The following is a 24214-nucleotide window of genomic DNA, read 5'->3' on the forward strand; positions in this document are numbered from 1 at the left end:
GCCGATTAACGTGCTATATCGGCACTCATTTTCATGGTCAATATTGGGCCGTTTAAGAGGACCTTTACTAAAAAAAAAAAACATGTTCTATCAGAAAAGCTAAATGTACATAGAATTCACCCAAAGCAGAAAATTGATTCTCCCTGTATCAGAAGGTAAGTAGCAAAGCTTCCTGTCAGGAACCATTCTGTTTTTCCATAAGATCTGATCAACTAATAGCCATTTAATTGGCCAACCAGCAGAAAAGACCAGAAAGTCATGTCTGTCATAAAGCGTTATATATAACTAAATAAAATATGTGGAACGGCACACTATTTGCCGTTCGTAATAATTTAAACCTTTGATAAATTAGTAAAGAGCATGGATTTTTTTTATTCTGGAAGCAATCTATTAAACAGGTTTATCTGAACATAAAAACTGCCTATGAAAGCCACCAAATCCATCAATATTTTCAAAGTATAGTGCCATGCTCTACAATTTTGTATTTACAGCTCATGAAAAGGGTTAAAATATGTTGGCTTCGTTTAAAGTGGTAGTCTCCATCTGTTGCAAAACTGCAACTCCCGGCATGCCCCGACAGCCGCAAAAGTTGGGAGCCTTAATTTTGCAACTGTAAAGCACATCGTGAAGACCAATGGTTTGAAGGAATACTCCAAAGCAAATGATAGATGGCCTGCGGGCATGGTACATGACACAAGAATTCTGTTTGGTGTCTTTGGCCCTCAGGCCTTGCACTAGGCACAGCAGTGTTTAAGTTGTGTCGGGAGTGATCCTTTAAACCCCCCGCAGACGCTGCAGATTTTACCGCAGAAATCCACACCGAAAAAAAAAAAAAAAAAAAAAAAAAGAAAATCCTGTTCAAATGAATGGAATACATTTTCAGGTGCAGAATTTTCTGCAACAAAATCTGCGGCGTGTGCAGGGGGCCTTAATATTATGTCCTGATTTGCACATTTTAATTTTGTTCTAAAAATAGTTATAAGATACATCATATAATCAGTATCCCCTCATGCTATCAACGGCATTAGCCCGGCAGCCTTAGAACGGTTTACACATCAAATTAGTTTTGATTCTGGTTTCTGAACCTGCCTTATAAAGCTATTTGTGTTTGTTTTGCCACGGCCAGTACCAACTTTCTGTTAACACATTGTTTCATGAAGGATTTCAAGTGTATTTTTAACAACCTTTGGAAGGGTTACAGCAAATTAAACTTCATTTAGTTCGATGCACTACATAATCAGTGCATTTTTAGAAACAAAAATATCAAGATGTTCAGAGGTGAAATACTGATGCAGCCAATAGGATTCCTGTTCACGTTAGGATTGTTTCATCTATCTGTTCACTGGAGTCAGGTTGCGCTGCAAGTTTCTTCAGGGACCTCCTGTTGCTTTCATTCAGCATTTCTAAACTGGCTGTGTCCAGTATCTTTGTTATATCCTGGGAAAAAATTAAAACTCATCTAATTAATAAAAGCTATGTATGTTCTATATATATATCAAACCACCAGATCAAATCGATTCTCTCTTTTCCCCAAGGCCAAATAAGGACAAAGATTTAGTATTTCAAGCAGAGCCCTACTCCGCATGACACCAAGCATTGCCAAGTTGGCTTTTTAATAACTCTTTAGCACATTAAAATAATTTGTCAAATAGATGAAAATGTGACATGAGACAAGAGCTCCTGACATGCAAACTGTCACTAAAAAACAGTCACTACAGTCGGAGGGCAGCTGCACTACTGTGTTCTACGACCAAATGCAAAATGTCTGAAGAGAGAGCGATGTACTGAACCTCCTTGGTCTTAGATACTTTATTGTACGGGAAGGGTGAGAAGAAGGGAGAGATAACAGAGCACAGAACTGCCTTGGCATATATGAAACGGACAAGATTTTGCACAAATTTGAAAATGAACATTTTGGTGTCTGGTAATTTCATGACCAGGAAGGCTTTTTTTTCTTCAGTTTTCTTGCCCAGCATGAACGGTTTGTTTCAAGGTCAGTATCATCAGGGAATGCCAGGTTAGGCGCTGTTGACATTTAGTTTCTGCCCTACGTTAGGTGAATACGCAAGGGAAGCTCCTGGCGCATATGCCTAACGTATTCGTGGGGCCCCATGCACTCAGCATATGCCATGTGGTATGCAACAGGGAAGGGTAGTCTGCTGTGCTTTCCTATACAGGAGGCATAGAGTAAAAAAAAACTTATACCACGCAGCATACTTTTTATTTTACAATGGGAGTTAATGGACGACATATGCCTATACATTGGCATACGTTGCAGCTGTCCGACATATACCTCCAATAGCAGGAAAAAGCAAGGTGTGAACAGAGCCTTAGTTTGATTCACTTTATCTTCGATGTGACGCAGGAGTACAGTATCAATGACTAAACATTAATGGCCCTATCAAAACTATCCATAAGGCTATTGTTTTTACATGTGATACAGTTTGGGGAGCAGTCCCCTTTGAGCTTCGGTAAGACAACTGCGTGTGCTTATTGATAGATTATTTTTATGTCCTTTGAAGTTGCTATAGAATTGATCAAAAATTGTAAATGCTTAAAGACATGTCCCGAATGAACTTCTACAATAACATTCCATTAACACCTTCCCGACATCCCCCGTACATGTGCTGTGGAAGTTGGAGTTAAACGTATGAATCGGGCTCACGGTCTGGGTTCGTTTCACAGCTGACACCCTGCTCTAACGACCGACGTCAGAGATCACGCTGATCCTGGCCATTTATTCGCTAGCGACCATCAATAGCCATTAGACGGAGGGGACCTCCTCGGTCACCCCAAGTGCTGTTGAGTTGTTATGGCAGCCAAGAGCCAAATGAAGGCTCCCAGGTCTTCCATCCTTCTATTAAGCCCTGCCAGAGGTATCACACTGTATTGTGCAAGCAATCGCATGTTTAAGACCACTAGCGGGACTAAAAACCTTTGATTTCCGTTTGTATCAGTCAGGGTCCCATTCCGACGCAAAGCTCTGACGGAAAGGGACCCTAGTGCAGATGTGAAGCCTAACCCTTTTAAGTGTATACATACCTGAAAGAGATTGTTGTCCAGTCTCATTTTCAAAAGGTTGACTATGGCCTGGTCGCTGTATGCCCGCACACTTGTGTTTTTGTCTTTTGTATTGTCTAGTAGCACTTTGAGAATTGGCTTAATTGTTTGAGAGTCTAGTGGCGGCAAGTGGTCTTTGTTTGCCCACCAGATTATCTTTTCTGCTATCAGCCTAATATCACTTGATGGGTTCTGGAGACACTGTAGGGAAGGAATGAAACACTTGTAATACAGCCGGTTATTTTATAAAGAACAAAAAAATTTATATCAGACCACATCATAAAAAATTGACAAGACACCAAGACACAGAAACAGGGGACTAGTGCCTGGAAAAACCACTGTACTAAATATATGAAAAGAATTGCATGCCGTTTCTCACAGACAAACTATTCTAATGCAGTAAAGTGTGGCTATTAATTATGTGCAAAAAAGTGTACCTATCATTTACATTTTTTTTCCTCATAAATCACTAGTGTATGCAAAGTTAAACTCAGACATTTTTCCTTCTATACCAGGCTTTCGCCAACCGTTCAGGATATCTGCACTCACAGAAAAACACAGTCAACTATTATGGATGAAAGCCATTAAAATCTCAGTGAGGGATCATATTACACAGAGCAGTGCAGCAGAGACACTGTGTGAAAGAAAGAGCGGGAAAAGTAGCCTGCGTACGTACACACAATTCCCCTGAACATATCTTTATACTAGATCACACCAGGGCTTGTTGTTAAAGTCTTTTCAAAATAAAATAATCACAATGTCCTTAACACTATGCTGCTGTATTTGTGAGACCAGTGGGTGCGGGGCTGTGCCAGTTCTCATGTGGCATAACGGAGCAGATTGATCACAATATTGAGGCAGGGAGAACCTGGGGAGCTGACAGAGGACACAGATCAGAATTCTCTGCTAGTTCATTAGAAGCAGGCAAAGAATTGTGGGCAGGAAAACAGGGTGCAGTGTGGGAGAACATCATAGTAGGTATTGCCGAACACCTTATTCTTATGCAAAGCGACCACTAGTTTTAGCGAACAGAAGAGCCTCCATGGGCCTCCTAGTAACCTATGAGCTCTGTTATTTCTTTACCTGTAATGGATCCAGAATACAGTATTATTCATAAAACAAAGGGTTTACACATTTCCAACAGATAAAAATCTTTTTGTACAAGCCATTTATGTTTTATACCTACTTTTGCTAACAGGGTAACCAGTTTAGATGGAAGGTTTCCATTTTCAGCCTCAATGTAATATTTCATGAGGTAACCAATTGCTCTGATTCCACTAACAGCAATGGGAATCTACAAGAAACATAATGAAAATGCGCATATCATATCATGAAAGCTGTGCTCACTTTTCACATACTAAAACAAATCATTGCTATGCAAGTGCTACTAAATAAATCTGCTTCCACCATTTTAGCACACCAAATTTCAATCAAATAGAAATATTTTTCTTACCCGATCTGCTGTTGCGTTGCTGTAGACCACAGACTCAACATTACTAGCGAATTTTGCTTTGCATAGTTTGCTTGATGCAACGTTTATAGCCACAGAAAGAGCCATGCTTCGGCCATGCCTAACCATCCAATCAATTCCAGTAAAATCCGCTGTATATCAGAATGAGAACTTCGTAATTACTCCAGAATTTTATTGTAGCTCCAAAAGTTAAGATCTATGAACTTTTATTGTTTTTTTTTTTTTTTTAATCATCCAGCCTTGATGCCAGCGTTATGTAAAATACACTCCTTGAGTTCAGTGATATGCAGCGCTTGGTTACTGGCGTCCACACTGATTTAGACATTGGAGGATGGGACAACTATGTCGCCATAGTAAGGGTATGTTCACACGGCAGCGTCCGTTACGGCTGAAATTACCGGGCTGTTTTCAGGAGAAAACAGCTCCGTAATTTCAGCCGTCATGGCATGTTGAGGCGCTTTTTAGCTGCGTCAATTACGGACGTAAATGGAGCTGTTTTTCCATGGAGTCAATGGAAAATGGCTCCATATACGTCTCAAGAAGTGACAGGCGCTTCTTTGACGCGGGCGTCTATTTACGCCCCGCCCTTTGACAGCGGGGCGTAAAAAAAATGACCGTCGGAACAGAACATCGTAAAACCCATTCAAATGAATGGGCAGATGTTTGCCGACGCTATCGAGCCGCATTTTCGGACGTAAATCGAGGCGGAAAACGCCCGAATTAACGTCCGTAAATAAGCCGTGTGAACATACCCGAAGATAAATTATTTTAATAATGGGCACTGTAAAACGTTACACTTCGATAATACTCTTAAAAAGGGAATGTGTCGCTTATTTTTTTCAGTTAAACAATTAGTATTTGGGTGATTACACATTGTTTTATTTATTTATTTTTTTCCACAAGTCAGGAAATATTATACATTAGATTCTAATTTATAACATTTCTATGTGCTGGCCACTAGAGGGAGCAGTTCCCAAAATTGCAGCATGGTGACTGTGGTAAAGCAACCTCATTGATTTATGCTGCAAATTTGGGATGGACACACTCTCCTCTAGTGTCCTCACACAATCCCCCCTCCCTTCTTCTGGCTAGTGCCAGGAGAAGGAGGGGTTTGAAGGTCTTCAAACCTGCTACACTGTGTGCCGCCATTTTCTGAGCGACTGCACAGTGTAGGAGGATTAGATACAACATAAATTATCTGCTCCTGCCGCCGCTGGTCTACGCTCCTGTTCCTTGCGCTTTCGCTTCATTGAACATATGGCCGGAAGCCGCGGCCGGAAGTAGTCATCTTACTCTCCGGCAGCGGCTTCTGGTCCACATGAAAACGGCGCCGGATTTCGCTCTACGAACAAGCTTCGTTTTGGTCTGTGCGGGAGGGTGCATGCGCCGTTCCTACACAGACGGCGCACGCAACTGGGAATGGAACGTCCCCCGTTCGCATTCTCTATGGGGTTGTATGTGCCGTATTCCATCTCTGTATGTGTCGTTAATCGACACATACAGAGACTAAAAAAAAAAAGGCAGCCCCCATGGAAAAGTAAAAGTAAGAATACATTAAGTAAAAAATGAGAACACAATTAACTAAAATTTTTGTTAATATTGCATTAAAAGCAATATAATAAAAAATAAATAAAAATCATGACACCTTCCCTTTAATTTTAAAACTGGGTTTACATTATACTACTGTCGTTCTAAATTTGCACATTATAACCATGAACTACAGCAGACTGCTGGATAGGTCTACAAACCTAGGAGGTGTTGCTGCATGAGTGCAGAAAGTTCTTCTTCCGGAAGATGGGCACAAATCTCTCCAAGGCAACCAGCAGACGCCATGCGTGTAGCATCCTACAAAAAAAAAAGTTAGATTTTTTTTTTCTTTATAGCTCTTAAATTAATACTACAACTATACATCTCCCATCTGTAAAAATAAATACCTCATCATGTCCTAGCATCCCTATCAACATGGTCACATAGTTTTTCCGTATTGCTGCATCTATCTTTCCTCCACCACCTTGGATAATAAAACGTACAGCTTGAAGCATGGTCTCCCTGAAAACAACACAAAGAATTTAGTACATATGCAAAACCTACTGAGTCCAGCAGCATCCATTTTTCATGCAACTTGACGTATACATCGCAGTATGTAAACACTAAACCTTACATCAGTAATAAGATAATATGTTACCTTACACCCGAGTCTTCACACAAACGAATGATATTCAACAGTTCTGTGAAGAGAGGATCAACCTTTGTATGGATAACAATGAGTTTCCCCAGGGCATCCGCCGCCTTAAGACGAACAGCGCGATTTGAATCTTGCAAAGCTTTAGTAAAAGTGGTTTGCAGTTGTGGCAAGAAAGGTTTTAATGCAATGCCAACCTAGGAAAACGAGAGAAACATTAATATATATACACTATTACAAGTGTTAAAGAAAAGTATTACTTATTGTAAATATATAAAAAAAAAAAAGCCCTTCTTACCTTAGCTAAAAGAAGACTCAAGGTTTCCAAGAGAGCCACTTTCACACTCCAGCTGAAGCGATCTCCCAGAATACGAATTAAGGGTCCAGTGATGCCAATCACAGAAGGCTGTAAAGCCTGTGCAGACGTCAGTTTAATGACCAAGCCCAAAGCCTTGGTGGCCTCTTCTTTCTGCTCTGGGTTCCCAGTAAGAACACCTTCTCTCAGCACTGGCAAAATCGATGTTACGCCCTAAAACAATACAGGAAAGTTTGAGGTCACATGCTTCTCTATGGGCAATTCATTACAACCGCATGCCAATTCTTGTACCTTCTTTGGGATACAGAATCCAGGCACATTCTCTCCTTTGGCATCATTTCCCACCATCCGTATATCTCTATGAAGGTCATCAATCAATGACAACTGGCTTCCAGCATCCAATTTCTACAGAGCAGTGAAAAAAAAAAAAAGTTTTAAGGGTAATAGTGAGAATAATCTTATAGTAAAAAATTGCTCTGCTAGTCATATACAAAATTAAGCTTTTTTGCTCACCTTAGTTATAGCATTTAGAGCATCCCAGCTCTCACTCAAAACCACACTGTTTGTGTCATTGAACAAACGCACAAGTCCAGAAATCAAGCTCCTGAGATGTCCCGAGTAGTCGGCTTTCGTTTTTGAACAGTAGATATTCAGCATAACGGCCGCTGCTTGACGCATTCCAATATCAGAGCTGCGAGTGGCTTCTAATAAGTCTTCAATTACGATCCTCTGACCCACGTCATCTTCTACAGACAAGATAACGGCTTGACAGTTCGCCAGTTCCTATTAGATGAACACAATAAAAAGATTGAAAATGATTACAGATTATCAAGGGGTCTTGTTTTTGTAAGAAAGTGAGTGGAACTTTCTTTTATCAATCAAGTTTTTCTAATAAATTAGTCCGTTTACACAATAGGCATTTAAAGATCTTATTTTTTTTTAGATAAAATATAAAACCACAAAATGTTAAAAAGTATTTTGTATTATTCACAACCCACAGAAAGGAACATAAAAAAGAACAAACAAGGCCCGTAATAAGGCCTCTTCGGCAGAGCTAGCACATTATAAGGGTACAGACACGATCAACCTATGGAACAGTAGAACTAATCAATCCACTTACCACTTGCTCATTCTCTGTTCCTAATTGAGCTTTCAACGCTGACATGACAGCAGGAAGGATGACGTTCAGATGTCTAGTCAAGGCATCACCCGCCACTGATGAAAGGAATGCTAACACACGAGTGTTGACAGGTGGACTTGTTAGCTACGTAAAAAAAACAGAAAAAAAACCAGTAAATAATTCATTCCGGTTAGCCAAGGCAACTTCCGTCCGTTTGCTGTTACTCGTACGAAATGTTTTAAGCAACACACCTTAGGAACAAGGTATGGAAGTACAACACGACTTTTCACTGCCATAACCTGCTTGAGTCCATCCAAGGCAAACTCTGACATCTCTTCATTAACCTAAATAGGAGAAAATTAGATTTTGTAAAAAGCATGAAAAATTCATTACAATTTTCAGATATAAAAGTGTTGTTTATGCTACAATATAAATACTAAAATATATCAAAGCATGGAACTAAAGTGCTTAAAACTTGAACAGCCTTTGGTTTTATGGGGCCTTGAGAAAGCGTGTGCGTGTGTGTACGTGAAATGGACGTAGGCTTGCTCCACATTGAATAGACCAAAAGATCTTGAATAAAGAAATTAATCGCCAGCATTGGTGAGTGTCTCGATTCGTTCTATTTTTTTGAACTTTGGTTTTATAGGACTGGTCTGCTTTTAAGGTCAGTTAAATTCTGCTTACCAACTGCTCCAGTAAATATGGCAGAATGTCCTCCAGGGCTTGGAAACCAATGGTAGAGTGCAACTGCTCAAACGTTTTGGCTGCAGCCTCTCGGACTTCCTCAAGGGGATCGCATAATGCTTTTCTCACAGTCGGGACAAGGGACTCGGAGAAAAAGAGCACCTGTAAGAAGCAGGGGAGTAAATATGGATTGGACAAGAAAAGCAAAATAAGCTCGGTTTACTGCTGATGGGCAGGAAGTTTCCAACAAGCAGCAAAAGAAATCATGGAAAATATTTGTTCTACAACTTACCGCATCTCTGCTAGTTGACTTCATAATCTCACTTAAGCCTATACACACACCCTGCCTTTCGTCACTTTTATCAGATCTAAGACCAGCTTCCAAAATTGGAATTATCTCTGGAAGTATTTTCTCCCCAAGTTTTCGGACAAGGTCTCCAAGTGTTCTGGCAGCAATCTAAGGCAAGAACAAACCAATCCTTATTCAGCAAGTCGTACAATATATGATATTATAGTGATATATGAGACCCTTAAAGGTGCTCACCGTTCTCTTGTCTGCACAAGTGCTGGCTAGAAATCCTAGCAGTAATGTAAAGAGAGTCGGCAGAATTTCTCTAAGTGTGCGTGGTGTGTTTGAAACAACAATCTTCCAAACGTGAAGAGAAGCCTGCCGAACAACTAGCTGTGTATCGGAGCGTCCCATGTACAGTCCAGCAAGAACACGATTTCTCCTTTCAGCTCCAAGGGCCGAAATGATAGCCTAAAAAAAGAAGAGAAAATTAAGGAAAGAGACTGGAAAATGTAAAGCTGGCCATACACTAAAGATTTTGGTCATTCCGAAAAGGCCAGTTTAGACCATTTAATGATGGCCGTCGGCACCTTTTTAAAACACGGACAAGTGTGACAGATGCCGACCAAAGACATATCTATGGAAAAGTTGATCTGCATGTTGTTGTTTTTTTTATTCGTTGTCAGGTACGGTCATTGGAAAGTTGTTCATGCCAAACTACAGATCTGAATCCCATTAATGGAAGCCCAGACAAGGCCACAGATCAAGGCAGAGATCCATCAGCGATTTGTCATTTTAACTGGTGGTCAAAACAACAACCTTTACAGACCAACAATAAAAGACACAGACCTTAAAACCAGGCTTGTTATGGCAGAAAAGCACAGAACTTAAAGTGAAAATTACCTTGGTAGACTGAACAGTCCCAAAGTTGTCATCTTCGGAGGCAGTTTCTGTGGTCATCTTTCCAGTCACTCCAGATATATGAAACAGTAGGTCACCAAGAAGCTGAACAGAGCTAAACCTGATGTCAAAAGAACACATGGTACAGTCCATGAGACACTACATCATATATGTACGATGTTTGGCCATTTGGGATTTTTAAGTGAAATTTACCTAATTCTCCATAGGTCATCAAACAAGCCCTGCTCCAACTGTGGCAGGAGGAGAGCAATGGCGGTCTCGGCATACATAGTGATTACTCTTTGACCTGCACGCAGAGCTGTGTCACGCACAAATTCATTTTCATCTGCCAGAGCCTTAAAATCAAACAAGCAGGTCCAGAATGTAACTGCAAATACGTACATACAAATTCTGACCTTAACTGCATCCTTATTTACAACCTAGGTGATATCTTACCTTTAGAATACAGGGTATGATGGGCCCAACATATGGTGTGAGTGTTTTACCAAAAGTAATTGGCAGATAAATGAACATCATAATATAACCATCACGGACGTGGGGAGCGATATCTACTTTGCTGGCTGTTGATACAATTTCTGGCATCAGTTTTTCAAGTTTCTCAACACCTAAACCAGCCATCACTTCTGAGAGACCTGAAAGACAAATGAGAAGCTTTTATTAACATCTAGCATTTTATTTTATATTCCACTATCTCACTATTTATGGACTAAAATCATATAATTAACTAGTATAATTCTCAAATAATACATACAAGAATACATATATTATACACTATACATGACCTTTGTGTGCCGTGGACTGATACATCACCACTGAAATCAATTACCCTTTCCACTGATCACCATCTTTATTAGAGAGCTTTTTATAGACTCTTATATGATACACTACATATCGTATACATTATAATTATGACTAACTAAAGTTCTTACCTTGAGCAGCACCAGAACGATCCACTGAGCTGTAGTCGGACGCTAAAGTGTCCATCAACCAAGGCAACAAATCCTGGTAGCAGGACTCCCCTGTTCCCTTCACCATCGCACCCAGTGCCTTAGCAGTTACAGTGCGGACCTACACGGTGAGAAAACATTCAGTGTAATTAAAGTGTTTCTGAAAGTACCAGATCATTAAAGGTCAAGAGAACCAAACATCCTATAAAACGTACCTCAGGAACAGGGTCTATCAAAGAAGCCTTAAGTCCAGGTATGACACTTGGGAGGTATGGAGCAAGATCCTGAAAGATAGAAATGATATCAGTCTTTTAATGACTACCCCGTATAGAATTGTATTTCATTTTATACCCCTTCAGTAATTACCTGTAAATGTTTTACAAACATATATGTTCACCAATGCTTACTAGACATGGTGTACAGGACACAGGCAAACCGCGTAAACGAGATATATTAGGAGAGAGAGCTTTGCCCACACTAGTGTTCACTATATAAGAAATCAAGAAGGCAGCTAAATGTGGTGAGTGTATGTCCCATAAATGAACAAGAAATTGACCAAAGACAAAAATAAAAGTATAAAAAGTTTATAATGCCTTGAACCATAATGGCTAATTATGCTACTGCCCTCTCGTCCTTCTCGGATGTCAGAGTTCTCCCGGGTTGGGGATTGGTCCAACTTTAAAATCAACCTTTCTAAACCAGAAGCCCTTAATGCCCCCCTGCCCAATCCGTCGTTACAGCCCTCAAATCCAACTTTCCTTTTGAATCGCATTTGCCTGGTATTTCCTACCTCAGCATAAAACGATCATCGCTTCTCTCCCAACGGTTTGCTAATAATTTTCTTTCCCTGCTGTCTCGCTTCACCAAGGATATTGGATGAATTTGAAAGGACCCTTCTCCCCAGACCTACCGCCAACACACCCATCCACAGGATATAATCTTTTTGGCTTTGAGTCCAGCCATCCCAGAATTCACATGAGAGGCCCTCGCATGACAAAAAGAAGCGATTATGGGTGGTCTGCCTGATTGTTACCTATCTTACCTGGCTGCAGCTAATGCCCACCTCCTTGACCTGTTTCACAACATCTAGACTATGCTGTTGGTGAGTCTGGCACAGGACATGTGCTTTCTGGCCTTGACCACCCTTCCCTTGGAGCTGGACCCAATAATTGATTAGATACCCATGACTCATTTCTCCAGACTAGGGGGCTTCTTTTACAAACCTTACTGGACCACTGCTCCCAATTACCCATAACCGTTTGCTCCCCCTCGTCATTCATGACACTCCTTTTTGGGCATTTTTTTCATGTCTTTTCTTATAGCTGCCTTCTACTGCTCTCATCTATGTTCCCGGATCTTGCCTCCACCACTAATACCATGTTTATGTACAATCAAGTTCAAAATGCTTATGCCACCCATTGCTCCCCGACAGCTTTTAAATGCATGAGACGGTCATCATCTTTCACCCCACAATGTTTTCGTGATCTATAAAATTCTTATCGCCCAATATTCCCAACAGCTTCCCTAGTTTTGGGAGGTCCGAGTTGAATATACATTTAACAGATGCCCAATGGACCAAGAGTTTTTATTTCTCAGAAAGCTGTAATCATTACAAAAGGCCCAAGAGACCAGTTGCAAAATTCTGGCAAGATGGTATCACACCCCAGCAGTCCTTCCCTGGTGGTATCCCTCTGTCCCGGACATCATCTGGCACTGCAGTACAGCGGGTGGCACCATGTCTCAATTCTGCAAGGGGTGCCCTGCCTTGCAGCGGTTTTGGTACGCTTTCTTCCAGGTTATTCAAGAAGTTACCCCCCCCCCCCCATATCCAGAGGCCTGCCTCCTCTTTACGTTAACCATGACTCAGTCCACCTATGAAAGATCCTTCACACGACACCTCCTACAAGTCGCCAAGATGGTCATCCCTTGCTTCTGGAAATAGATGCCCCCCTCCCACTAAATATGGAGGACTAGCTTGGGGCGATTGCTCTGACTAGGATGGAGGAGCTCGTTGTCCAGAAGTCTCATTCACCTCTTGATACACGAACACCTGCTTCTATTTGACCTCTTCCCAGTTGTCATCAATCTCCCGTAACCTTGCAGGCGAATTCTTCTTCATGCCCCGTTCCCTCTTTAATATGATCACTGCAGCCTGTTCATGTCCATCTTGTTTTTAGGATGCTTTTACAAAACCCTACACGTTCTCTCTTCTATCTAACTCTTTCTTCCTGCTTTTTTTCTTTTTCTATAGGTGGTGATCATGAAAGATGTCCCACTAAACCAGTCTTTGAATGCTAGGAAATCTTAGGCCCCCTCGGTTACCTTCATCCATCCACTCTACACCCAGCTGTCATCACCCTCATACTTTTCATGTACTGCGAGGCACCCCCCCCCCCCCATTTATTCTATATATGTAGCCCTACCTCTGGCACATTGTCCGTTTACGCCGATATGTTTTTGCCACTTGTATATCGTTTAAATGTAGTTTTCTGATTTCTATTTTACTCTGAAATATTTGAATACACTATGTATTGGAAAATATTGCTACTACCTTTTGATCAGTAAGAGAGTACATGTTTCCAATAATCTGGGCCGCCATTTTCCTAGTATCTGTAGAGCGATCCTGGAATGCCCGTTGTACTATGGGCATAATCAAGGCTAAAGATGGAGCATCAATGAAATGTACAAATTTTGTATCTAGCAAGATTTGGAGGCATTGCTGTGTCATTCTTGAGGGATCTGTAAGTGCATCCAGTAATACCGGACAGATTGCTGAAAAGAAAATATTACAGTTGGTTAAAATTATGCTTCCTTCCAATTAATAAAAGTCTCATTATGAAAAGATCATTCAACTCACCAAGAATTTCTGGGTTACGAATTACTGAGCCAATCTGGCGCAAGGCTTGTTGACCCGCTTTTTGCACCTTTACATGAGAATCTGTAAGCACTTCAGTGAGTTTGGGCACAATATTTGGTAGACAAGATGACAGCTGCTTTGGAGCACAGTATGCCATTGCGCCTAATAACTCCACGGATCCTTAAAAGCAAGCAAACGAAAAAGCACCATCAGGACTAAACAGTCTCAATGATTTCACACATTTGACATAAAAAAAACTAACCCAGCAATAAAGGGTGGCAGATGGTTGTGGAAATCCCACAGATTATGGCTCAGTCATAACTGCCTGAAAAATGACATATATAGAATTACCAGCTTTGGTCCTCCAGGATTCTTCCTCAAGAGCTAGCAGAAGTGACGGCAATACAAGCTTTACACCGTGGGCACTGAGATTACTCATAACTGCCTTTGCACATTCATCTGCAGCCTAAAAAATAAATACAATATTTAAGGGATAATAAATGTAACAATATTTTACATATTCATGTTGGATTAACCCTTACCTCTCGCACATACTGGTTTCCATCACCAAAGCACAAGAGGAGATGAGGTAACACATGAACCACATACGGTTCAAATAGCTTTCCAAGCATATTGCAGAGCATCTCAAAGGCAAACAAAGCCCCTGAAAAAAAAAAGACACAGTATTTAAACCTTTTGCATGAAGTTTACACTGAAATCTTAGAAAAAACATTTTCGGTAATCATTTCTTACCCTCCCTGCGACGGAAATTCTTTTTATCTTGAATTGCCTCTGTAAGAGTGGTCATCATTTCCTGCTGCTTCAGGGAGAGAATTCCTAATCCTTTTACTAACCCCGCAAGACCATACGCAGCACCTTTACGTTCCGCATATTTATCAGACTCTAGGAGAAGCGTCATAAGCTTCTGGATCATACTTCCAGCATCCTCCTTGATAGCTGGCACTAGAGGAGGCAGACAGCTGGCTACAGACTCCTGAACCTGTGAGAGGACATGACCATGTCAATGTAAACAGTACAAACAGACCGCTACCCAATTCAAAGCTTGAGATCAAGAATACCTGTTGCGATGGAGTAGAGAGTGCAGCTATTAATTTGGCCACAATTGGCTTAACTTTAGGATCACTTTTGTCCAAGTGCTTTGCCAGTGAACCCATCAGAATTACAACGCTTTGTCGAACAGCATCATAGCTGGCATCATTTGGAGCGTTTTTCAAAAACTCTTCAAACACTGGCAATAAAGAGCCAACACAATCCTGAAAAACAGAAATGGCAACTTTTAAACAGAGAAAATGAATGGGATTATTAACAAACACAGTTGTCACCGACAGACTAGACCAAAATACTATCAGCTCCAAAATACTATCAGCTACTGAACAGAAGCAGGAGTATCAATCATATCAATACATTGACTACAGTCAACATCAGAACATCTGCCTCACCTTTCCATGTGCGTTTAGGGCAGACAATGAAGCATCCAGCATGCATTTTCTGACATCAGCGTGGCGATCATTAAGAGCATCAGGAACAAAAAATTGGAAGAGAGGCTTAATTTCTGAACTATCTAGATACTGTGCCAGCTGGTTCAATGCCAGAGCTATTCCACATCTAGAAGCAAAAATTTGAAAAAAACATTTCCGTTGTAGAAACTTGATAAATGCTTATATATACACACACAAGAACATACACAAGACAGACACGAGATTCAGTACCTTGCTTCAAATTGGTCAGGAGGAGACTCTGAAATCACTCTTCCCAAAGCATCAAGTACTGGAGGTGGTCTCTAAAACAAATAAGTTATGAAATTAATTATAAATTGCGCTACCATTTAATTTTGAGCTAAGCGGTCTTTATACATAAAATAAAAGGCGGCTAAACCCGCCAATTTTTCAGGATCAACCAACATTCTTATGTGTATAAAGGTCTCCCAACTCTCCCCCAACAGTAGAGGGGGAAAGAGCAATTACAACATGGCCTTTATGGTGGAGACGACAAATAGCCGTCGGTCAAAATGAGCGCTCGGCCGACAGCATCTTATATGAATAGCTTTATCATGATATAGGGAAAGCTATTGCAATAAAGATTTATATTACAATAATCTAAAATGAAAGTGTGTGCGTGTTACAAAATTCTGCATTTATGCTAAAACGTCCCTTCATCTGGTATCCCATAATCCATTAAGTCTAATGACCCAGCACAGAACTACAATATAATGGGGAATTTCAGATCAGAAGCAGAAGACTAAACACGGATTAGCAGTTCGGAAGATCATGCAAAATGTGATTATAGTCGCAGATTGTGTTATTTTAGGCTTTCTTCCTGCATTATATGTTACTATGACCATCTGATTTCTTTATATACTATGTAAACATTCTGCACTGTTCTGATATAATAATATAATAGCATAATAGTCCTGCCCACACCAGGTACATTTGCTGGCCTAATAGACGGTATGTACCCAGGGTGGCCATTGTGCTTCAGAAGCCACATTCTGAGGCTTCTGACCTCCCAACCCATGACGAACAAGTTGCACGGATTCAGTGAGACAGTCCTGGATTCCTGGCACGGTCCCAGAATTCCACACATCTGCCCTGATTAAGAGTTAAATCGTAGCAACGTCTAGGGGAGCAGGACCATTCACTTGTTACTTCATAGCAGGAAAAAGTGGTGACCGGTCCTTTTAAAACGACATTACTGCTGCGTTTTTCCACGATATTTTATTAACAAACTTACATAAAGCTTCTCATGATACAGCTGAATCAATTTCTTCATGACCTCAGCAGCCTGATTGCGATATTCAGCCACTGCATGAGAAAGTGCCTCAGCACCCGCATGTCTTATTGCTTCTTCATGATAAATGACATCCTGAATCAGTAAGGAACAGATGCCGGGTTGTAACTGCAAGTCCAGTGCTTCCCAAAATCTAATTAAAAAAGAAACATTTTCCTTATAATATATCGGAGCTTATAAATCCACATGAATTGTATCAAAAACGGTGCCAAATGTTATAAAAGGTAAGTGTGTTGATATTTCCCAACACAGGACTAGTGAATAAAAGGACCAGTATACACGGTGCAATCCAACCAACACTTCACTCTTAGCAATGTTAAGATGTACCCATCAGTGGAAAAGGGGGGCCTGTTTTATTTGATAACCTCTTAGCCCCTTAAAGAGGCTCTGTCACCAGATTCTGAAATCCCTATCTCCTATTGCATGTGATCGTCGCTGCAATGTAGAGAACAGTAACGTGTTTTGTTTTTTTTTTTAAAACGTTCATTTTTGGCCAAGTTGAGCCATTTTATATATATGCAAATGAGGTTTGAAATGGACAATTGGGCGTTTTTTTTTTGTTATGTCCAACTGGGCGTGTATTGTGTTTTTAACTGGGCGTGTTTACGTGTATGACACTGACCAGTGACCAGTCAGCATCATACACTCATCTCCATTGATTTACACAGCAGCGATGTGCAGCCACATAAACAGAGATTAACGTTACTGCAGTGTCCTGATAATGAATACACATGAAGTCCAACATGGACGTCATGTGTATTCAGAATCCTGACTCTTTTCTTTGAGATTTCTAGCAAGGGAAACAAAATCTCGCGAGATTACGGAGGTAAACGAGATTTCATTTCCCTTGCTGCAAATCTCACAGAAAAGATTCAGAAGTGTCAGGATTCTGAATACACATGACGTCCAGGCTGGATTTCATGTGTATTCATTATCAGGACACTTGTGTATGTGGCTGCACATCGTTCTAGTAAGAACACTATGTGCTGTGTAAATCAATGGAGATGAGTGTATGATGCTGACTGGTCACTGATTGGTCAGCGTCATACACGTAAACACGTCCAGTTAAAATCACAATACACACCCAGTTGGACATAACGGAAAAAACACGCCCAGTTGTCCTTTTCAAACCTCATTTGCATATATATATAAAATAGCTCATAACTTGGCCAAAAATGAACGTTTAAAAAAAAACAACAAAAAAACATTACTGTTATCTACATTGCAGATCACATGCGATAGGAGATAGGGATTTCAGAATCTGGTGACAGAGCCTCTTTAAGTAATGAATGATTTTCTAAATATAAAAGTTATAAAAAAAACACAAATACACACATGATTAGTGTGCTTTCACTATGCACATATCCGGACTGCTGAACATCCGGGTAGGGGTATATGGGCATTCCCCTGCCTTCTCCCGGAATCCCACTCGGCAGCTTACAAACATATAACTGGAGACCCCACAATAACCAGTGCGATCTCGGATTCTAAGCGTGGATGCTGCCATGGAGGATGCGGGGATCCCCCTGCCCGGAAGTTCGGCAGCCGACACCTGTATACGGATAGTGGGGGTATTTCTGCATTTTTTTTTTAACAACATATTTAGAAAATGATTAATTTCATAAGGGGCTATTGGGTTATCAAATAAAATAGGAACCCCTTTTCCGGTGATAGGTAAACTTTAAAGACTAACTGTTTTAGTATATACTTCTTTTCCCCATGAAATAACAATTCTCGACCACCTTTTCTTAGAACTCTGTATTATGACGTTCCCGTTATTTCTCTTGGAAACGTAAGCTTAAATGGGACAACTGGGCGTTACCATTCCCCTTGTCAATGAGGTGTTTCTCTACACAGTTGACACTGTCCAATAAGTGCTGACATAGTCCCATTTGACAAGGAGAATGGTAACACCCAGTTTTTTGGGTTGTTTCTCTGCAAGTGTACAGCTGTGCTTTTAGTATGCAATAATGCACTTTTTTTTTTTCTTTTTACCAAACTAGAGACATACGGTTGTCGCTGTAGAAAGAACCTCACCTTTCTGCTTGGGCTTTTATTTCTACCTCCACGTCAAATTTCATCACCCAGAGCCTGTGCAACAAGGCCAGTCCATTCATGTCATCTGTGTCTGGTGTTGGTAACACCATTTCAAGTTCCATCAATCCCTAAAACAATAATAATTTGACAGAGCAAATATGAAATCGGGTTGCGTAATTTTTTTCAAAAAAACTAAATGAAAGAATAAATTAGACACTGATCCATCATCAATAGATGGAAACTAAAGAAAGCGGAATATAATGGTGACCAATACTTACACGCAGAGCAGAATCTCGCACGTTTAAGCAGGACGACTGTAAAGCTTTGAGTAAAACATCAATTTCCTCCTGCTCTGCATATGTGCATCCTTCTCCTCCCCCACTGCTAGTGCATAGCGACGTCAGAGCATTGGAAGCCAGGACCTGTGAGCAATTCAATTCAGTAAGGACTCATAATACAAAGAAGTTAACACTAAGGCCCCATGCACACGACCGTAAAAAATCTCCGTAATTGCGGACCGTAATACGGTCAGCAATTACATACCCATTCAGTTCTATTGGCTACGGGCGCCTTTCCGTATCGCTACGGGTAGAACTGTACCGCAAAGGATAGAACATGTCCTCTCTTTTGCGTTTTAAGGGCCGTACTCCCATACTTTGTACGAGACAACGGGCTGAAAATTCGGGCCGCGGCCAGCCATGCCCGCAATCGTGGGCCATGATTACGGGCATGGCCGTGTGTATGAGGCCTAAGACCAGCACCGAATATATTTTACAACACAGTTACATATTAGGGATACCGCAAAAACACCACCACCATCCCCTAGGAACCCTTTCTCCAATAGCTGAAGCCAGAAGCTGCATTTAGATATGGTTCTCAGAGCAAGTAGGCGGTTCGCAATATAAAATTAAACTTCAGCACTATGGATCGCTATACAGAAAACTAAAGCGAAAAAAAAAAAATTAAACAGTCAGCCGATGCGATGTTTAGAATGAAACATTAAAATAGGATCCCAAAACAGAAAACCACTATTAAACTATGTACTATTCACACTTACTTGTAATCTCGGGGTGGCCGTTCCGATCAGTCTAGTTAACAACAGTAACATATCTGTGCGAGGCAGCAACTCCGGTCCATTCTAAGGAAGAAAACCAAAACACAAATAAATAAAAAAATACATATATATCCACTTAAACCCATTAGGAATCACTGTGAATTATATACTCACCTCATCCATAAATTTAGCCTTACTCTTGGAAGACCGTAGTTGGCAGTGAACGGTGATAATATTCAATGTTTTCACTAGTAGTTCTTCATTATCTTCACCATTATTGCTGGTCTCCATTAGAACAATTTTTAAAAGGGGGAAAACAAAGGAGAATGCTGGTGCAGACAAAGGATATGTCCCTGCAGTAAAGTAAAGTACACAATCATCTCATGCTCCAACTAAAACAGATACAATACCGATTATATTAACCATACACCAAACCCAGCTCACGTCAATGTTCGCCCCATCCTTAATAAGCAGATAATACCAATGCGCAGTAAATACATTCTGTAATAGTTTCTCTCCACCCTGAAAATTGCAATGAAAGCACTTGCGTCTCATTTATTTATTTTATCCCAAGTTTTCTTGCAAAACCACAGCGTTGTGCCCTGATTTTGTAAAAATTGTGGCCAAAAAATGTGCTTAGACACAAAGAAATCTACGTCTGCCGGGAGCTGCCGTAGATTTCCACTACAATTTATGCCAGTTTCTGATTTCAAATTCATGCGATTTAAAGATCATAGAACTCAAAGAGTCTTTGCTGCAACACTGCAGTCTTTTTGCTTCATCCCTTCCCTTTGTTGAACTTGATGGACATATGTCTTTTTTCAACCGTACTAACTATGCAACACGATTTATTCCGGGAAATCAAGAGTAAAAAATGACCTAAACCTATGGAAGTCTATAGGAGAAAAACGCCACAAGATGCTGATAAAAATCGCTACACCTGTACTTGCTGCGATTTATAGAAAGAAAAAAAAAGCCAAAAAATGTTACCAAAAGATCCTGTAATGTTTGCAGTGCGTTCTATATTTGAGCATCAACTTCCTACTAATATCTGGCTGCAGCATTTCTCATCTCAAAAAACGGCAGGAAGAGCGTCACAAAAAAAATGTTGTTTCTAGTAAAAACACGGTGTGTGTGAAGCCACCCTTTTATTTTAATCCACATAAAGCAAGAATATAAAGTACTTATCCCCATTGTAAATACCAATTCACAAGTGTCCAAATTTGGTGTAAACCTCATCTGCAGGGTAGTCCTATACATGTGGTCACGTAACGCAAGTCATGAACCTGCATTAGCACTGCACACACATCAAAGTCTATGGGACTGGCAGAGATAGCCAAGGGCTGTACTCTGCTATCTCCAGCAGTCTCAGACTTTGAATGGAGTGGTGATGAAGCGAGGATGAACAGTGGGCTAGGGACCCCCGTTCTAGTGATCGGTGAGGGTCCCATGGATCAGACATTTTTTACCTACCCTGTGGAAAGCTGATAACGTCGATCTTGGCACAACTGCTTTTAAACAAAAATGAATGTGTTTTTACACGTTTGCCCATTTTTTTTTTAAATTATTTTTGCTAGCCAGAAAAAAGTCTTTTTAAGTGGAACTCTGGCAAAACCCCAAATCTGCTTTCTAAGAAGTATGTTAGGAATGTTGCTTTGCAACAGGCCAGTAGGGAGCAGGTAGAGGGCCAGATCTCAAAATTTGTGGTGTCACTCTTAATACTGATGAAAAAAGTGTCACTAGCACTTCCATATACTTCCGACAGTCCCAAATGCTGGAGAATGGATTGTTAAGCATATATTTTTTCATAAACTTTTTATTGTTTTTTTATTCACATCACCTTTATGCCTGGACTGGAGAAGCCCCTGATGTCACTGTCCATATATAAACAGTGACATCGGGGGCTCCTGCAGGGGTGGAATCCCTGGCCAGAGCACTTGTGATACTCTGGCTGGGGACTCCGGAATTGTATCTCCTGACATATGGACAGTGACGTGAGGAGCTTCTATGAGCGCAGCGCTCTGTATATGCCTATACAGTTGGATACAACACGACAACGTCCAACGTATACCACAGACGGAAAGAGAAAGCGCAATGTAAAGGAGGCCTAAAATGACAAGCAACATGATATTGCACCCTGACCTCACTTATTTAACATAATATAAAAAACTGAGAGGTCCAGAGTGAACTGTCCACCTACTAGAGAATTTCAAAAGCAACAGAAATGTAAATTTAAAAAAAGCATTCATTACGTGGGTCATCCTTTTGCTTGTGGACTGTATACGTGTGCAGGAGGTTCACTGCTCTCTTCATGGCTACTGGCAAATCTTCCTGGCACCAGGCAGGATCCAGCTTACATTCTGGCTTCAACAAGCGTAGAGTAACGTGGGCAAGCAATTTTCCTATACACAAAGAAGCCAGATATCACTGACAATTCTTAGAGACGTAAAAAGAAAGCCTCAGCACAAGGACAATTTCTGTTCCAAACGTTATTAAAAGAAGCATGAAGGGGGGGGGGGGGGGAATAAAGAATGCTTACCAAATGTTTTTAAATGGGCTGGCATGACACAGCCGGCTAATTGCACAAAAAGAACATGTATCCGAGAAGCAGCTAGTGGAGACTTGAGCAAAGGCAATAAGCTGCTGGTCAGTGCCGGAATGTGCTGGGAAAGATCAGGGGAGCTCTGCTGTATGATACAGTCCAGAAGTCGAATGTTGTTTTCCAGCTCCACGTCCAACTAAGAGAAAAAGCAATAAGAATTGTTAGTTTTCATATCAACAATAAGTCTTCAATAAGACACTCAAAGATTTCTTAACAGTTTTAGGCCTCATGCACACGACCGTATTTTTTTCCTCCCGTAAATACTGGCGTAAATACGGGTACTTTGTCACACGTATTCGACCCATATTCCACCAGTATTTACAGACCCGTGCCCGTAAATACGGGCCCGTTGTCACCAGTATTCCACCCGTATTTACAGACCTGTTTTCTCTGCAAAATTGCATTGCACTAATTGGCAGCCCCTTCTCTCTATCAGTGGTGGATAGAGAGAAGGGGCAGCCATTTTGGGCAGAGTTTCCGCAGCGGAACGCAGCGATTGTAAGTAAAAGAAGTTAATTCGTACCCCGGCCGTGGTCCCTGGATGACGCGGCAGTCCATGTGACCGCTGCAGCCTGTGATTGGCTGCAGCGGTCACATGGGATGAAACGTCATCCCGGGAGGCCGGACTGGAGGAAGAAGCAGGTAAGTTAACTTTTAATACTATTGACTCCAGCGGTAGTCACTGTCCCGGGTGCTGAAAGAGTTACTGCCGATCAGTTAACTCTTTCAGCACCCTGGACAGTGATTATCCCCTGACGTCGCCTAGCAACGCTCCCGCAATTACGGGTGCACACACGTAGTCACCCATAATTACGGGAGCCCCATAGACTTCTATGGGCCTGCCCGTGTCGTAATTACAGCCTGAAATAGGACACGTTCTATATTTTGCAACGGCCCGGAACCTTCCTGTAAGCAAACGGGAAGGTACCTGTGGTCAATAGAAGTCAATGGGCTTGTAATTACGGGTGTTTTTACGTTCGTGTGCATGAGGCCTTAGAAAGGTTTTTTTATACGTAAAAGTAAGGCTAGGGTCACACTTGCTTTGTGGATTCCATTAGTAATGGAAGCTGCAATGTAGTGCCGAATTTGTCGTATAAGACCCCATTGACTGCATGCAGCGCTATTTTCCCTGTTAAGTATGACGCCATGCGCGTCGGAGGCTACAGACATAACTTCCAACCCAAAAGTGAAGAGCCGAATCTGCACCAGTGAGCTGTACACATAAAAACATCTAGTGGGCCTCTGCAGGATCAGCATTTCTTACATACTGCACTGGTGTGCGTAAGTTAACGTTTACACTAGATTATGGGACACCTTTCCCATCTTGTAACTGCTATGTACAAGTTAGACGGACTTCATACAGAACCTGCATCTTTCTGAGCTAACCTACTGAAGGCAGCGATAGTGTGCTAAATCCAGCAGACATCCACTAAGGTTTTAATAAATCACAGGGTGCGGTGACGGAATTTACTCCTAACTCACAACTGGTCTCATTAATGCCACATTTCCAATCAGTAGTTGCCTTGAAGTAGAACGTAAGTTCATATTTTACGTTTTCCTCACCTCCTTCAGTCTCTTACGGATAAGATTCTCTTTTTCCAACTGTGCCTGTAGCATTTCCTTCTGTTTACTTGTTAGCTGAAGCTCTTCCTTTATGCCCTTTTTCCTTTTTATCTCCTGCAAAGTATCACAATAATAATAATAAAAATGATAAAGATATATATATATAGGCTTCATTCACATCTGCGTCGGGCTTCCGTTCATGGGTTCCATCAGACCTCTCCGTCAGGGGACCCCATGAACGAAAACCAAATGGAAACCATAGCTTTCCGTTTGCATTACCATTGATTTCAATGTTAATTG

At 41.1% G+C, this 24214-nt stretch overlaps 1 protein-coding gene across 2 annotated transcripts in view; it reads right to left on the reverse strand.

Moving 5' to 3' along the window:
- Nucleotides 1–348: 348 nt before the first annotated feature.
- The window catches only part of GCN1 (GCN1 activator of EIF2AK4), a 59795-nt gene continuing 35929 nt past the window's right edge, over nucleotides 349–24214 (reverse strand). For both annotated transcript variants that reach the window (XM_075831174.1, XM_075831166.1), the window contains exons 23-58: nucleotides 23915–24028; nucleotides 22289–22487; nucleotides 22002–22151; nucleotides 19924–20102; nucleotides 19753–19833; nucleotides 18974–19117; nucleotides 18696–18823; nucleotides 16602–16791; nucleotides 15581–15651; nucleotides 15311–15476; nucleotides 14930–15124; nucleotides 14604–14850; nucleotides 14393–14514; nucleotides 14202–14316; nucleotides 13851–14030; nucleotides 13545–13765; nucleotides 11209–11277; nucleotides 10976–11114; nucleotides 10482–10678; nucleotides 10239–10381; nucleotides 10029–10146; nucleotides 9381–9596; nucleotides 9129–9293; nucleotides 8837–8998; nucleotides 8401–8493; nucleotides 8150–8293; nucleotides 7543–7812; nucleotides 7321–7434; nucleotides 7012–7242; nucleotides 6717–6910; nucleotides 6466–6580; nucleotides 6280–6376; nucleotides 4514–4662; nucleotides 4247–4354; nucleotides 3043–3261; nucleotides 349–1437 (exon numbers count right to left, since the gene is read on the reverse strand). In XM_075831174.1, coding sequence (XP_075687289.1) covers nucleotides 1312–1437; nucleotides 3043–3261; nucleotides 4247–4354; nucleotides 4514–4662; nucleotides 6280–6376; nucleotides 6466–6580; nucleotides 6717–6910; nucleotides 7012–7242; nucleotides 7321–7434; nucleotides 7543–7812; nucleotides 8150–8293; nucleotides 8401–8493; nucleotides 8837–8998; nucleotides 9129–9293; nucleotides 9381–9596; nucleotides 10029–10146; nucleotides 10239–10381; nucleotides 10482–10678; nucleotides 10976–11114; nucleotides 11209–11277; nucleotides 13545–13765; nucleotides 13851–14030; nucleotides 14202–14316; nucleotides 14393–14514; nucleotides 14604–14850; nucleotides 14930–15124; nucleotides 15311–15476; nucleotides 15581–15651; nucleotides 16602–16791; nucleotides 18696–18823; nucleotides 18974–19117; nucleotides 19753–19833; nucleotides 19924–20102; nucleotides 22002–22151; nucleotides 22289–22487; nucleotides 23915–24028 — 5571 coding nt within the window. In that variant the 3' untranslated portion in view covers nucleotides 349–1311. The remainder of the gene's footprint in view (nucleotides 1438–3042; nucleotides 3262–4246; nucleotides 4355–4513; nucleotides 4663–6279; nucleotides 6377–6465; nucleotides 6581–6716; nucleotides 6911–7011; nucleotides 7243–7320; nucleotides 7435–7542; nucleotides 7813–8149; nucleotides 8294–8400; nucleotides 8494–8836; nucleotides 8999–9128; nucleotides 9294–9380; nucleotides 9597–10028; nucleotides 10147–10238; nucleotides 10382–10481; nucleotides 10679–10975; nucleotides 11115–11208; nucleotides 11278–13544; nucleotides 13766–13850; nucleotides 14031–14201; nucleotides 14317–14392; nucleotides 14515–14603; nucleotides 14851–14929; nucleotides 15125–15310; nucleotides 15477–15580; nucleotides 15652–16601; nucleotides 16792–18695; nucleotides 18824–18973; nucleotides 19118–19752; nucleotides 19834–19923; nucleotides 20103–22001; nucleotides 22152–22288; nucleotides 22488–23914; nucleotides 24029–24214) is intronic.

The sequence above is a fragment of the Rhinoderma darwinii genome, chromosome 1, assembly GCF_050947455.1.
Source record: "Rhinoderma darwinii isolate aRhiDar2 chromosome 1, aRhiDar2.hap1, whole genome shotgun sequence".
Taxonomy (NCBI): Eukaryota; Metazoa; Chordata; class Amphibia; order Anura; family Rhinodermatidae; genus Rhinoderma; species Rhinoderma darwinii.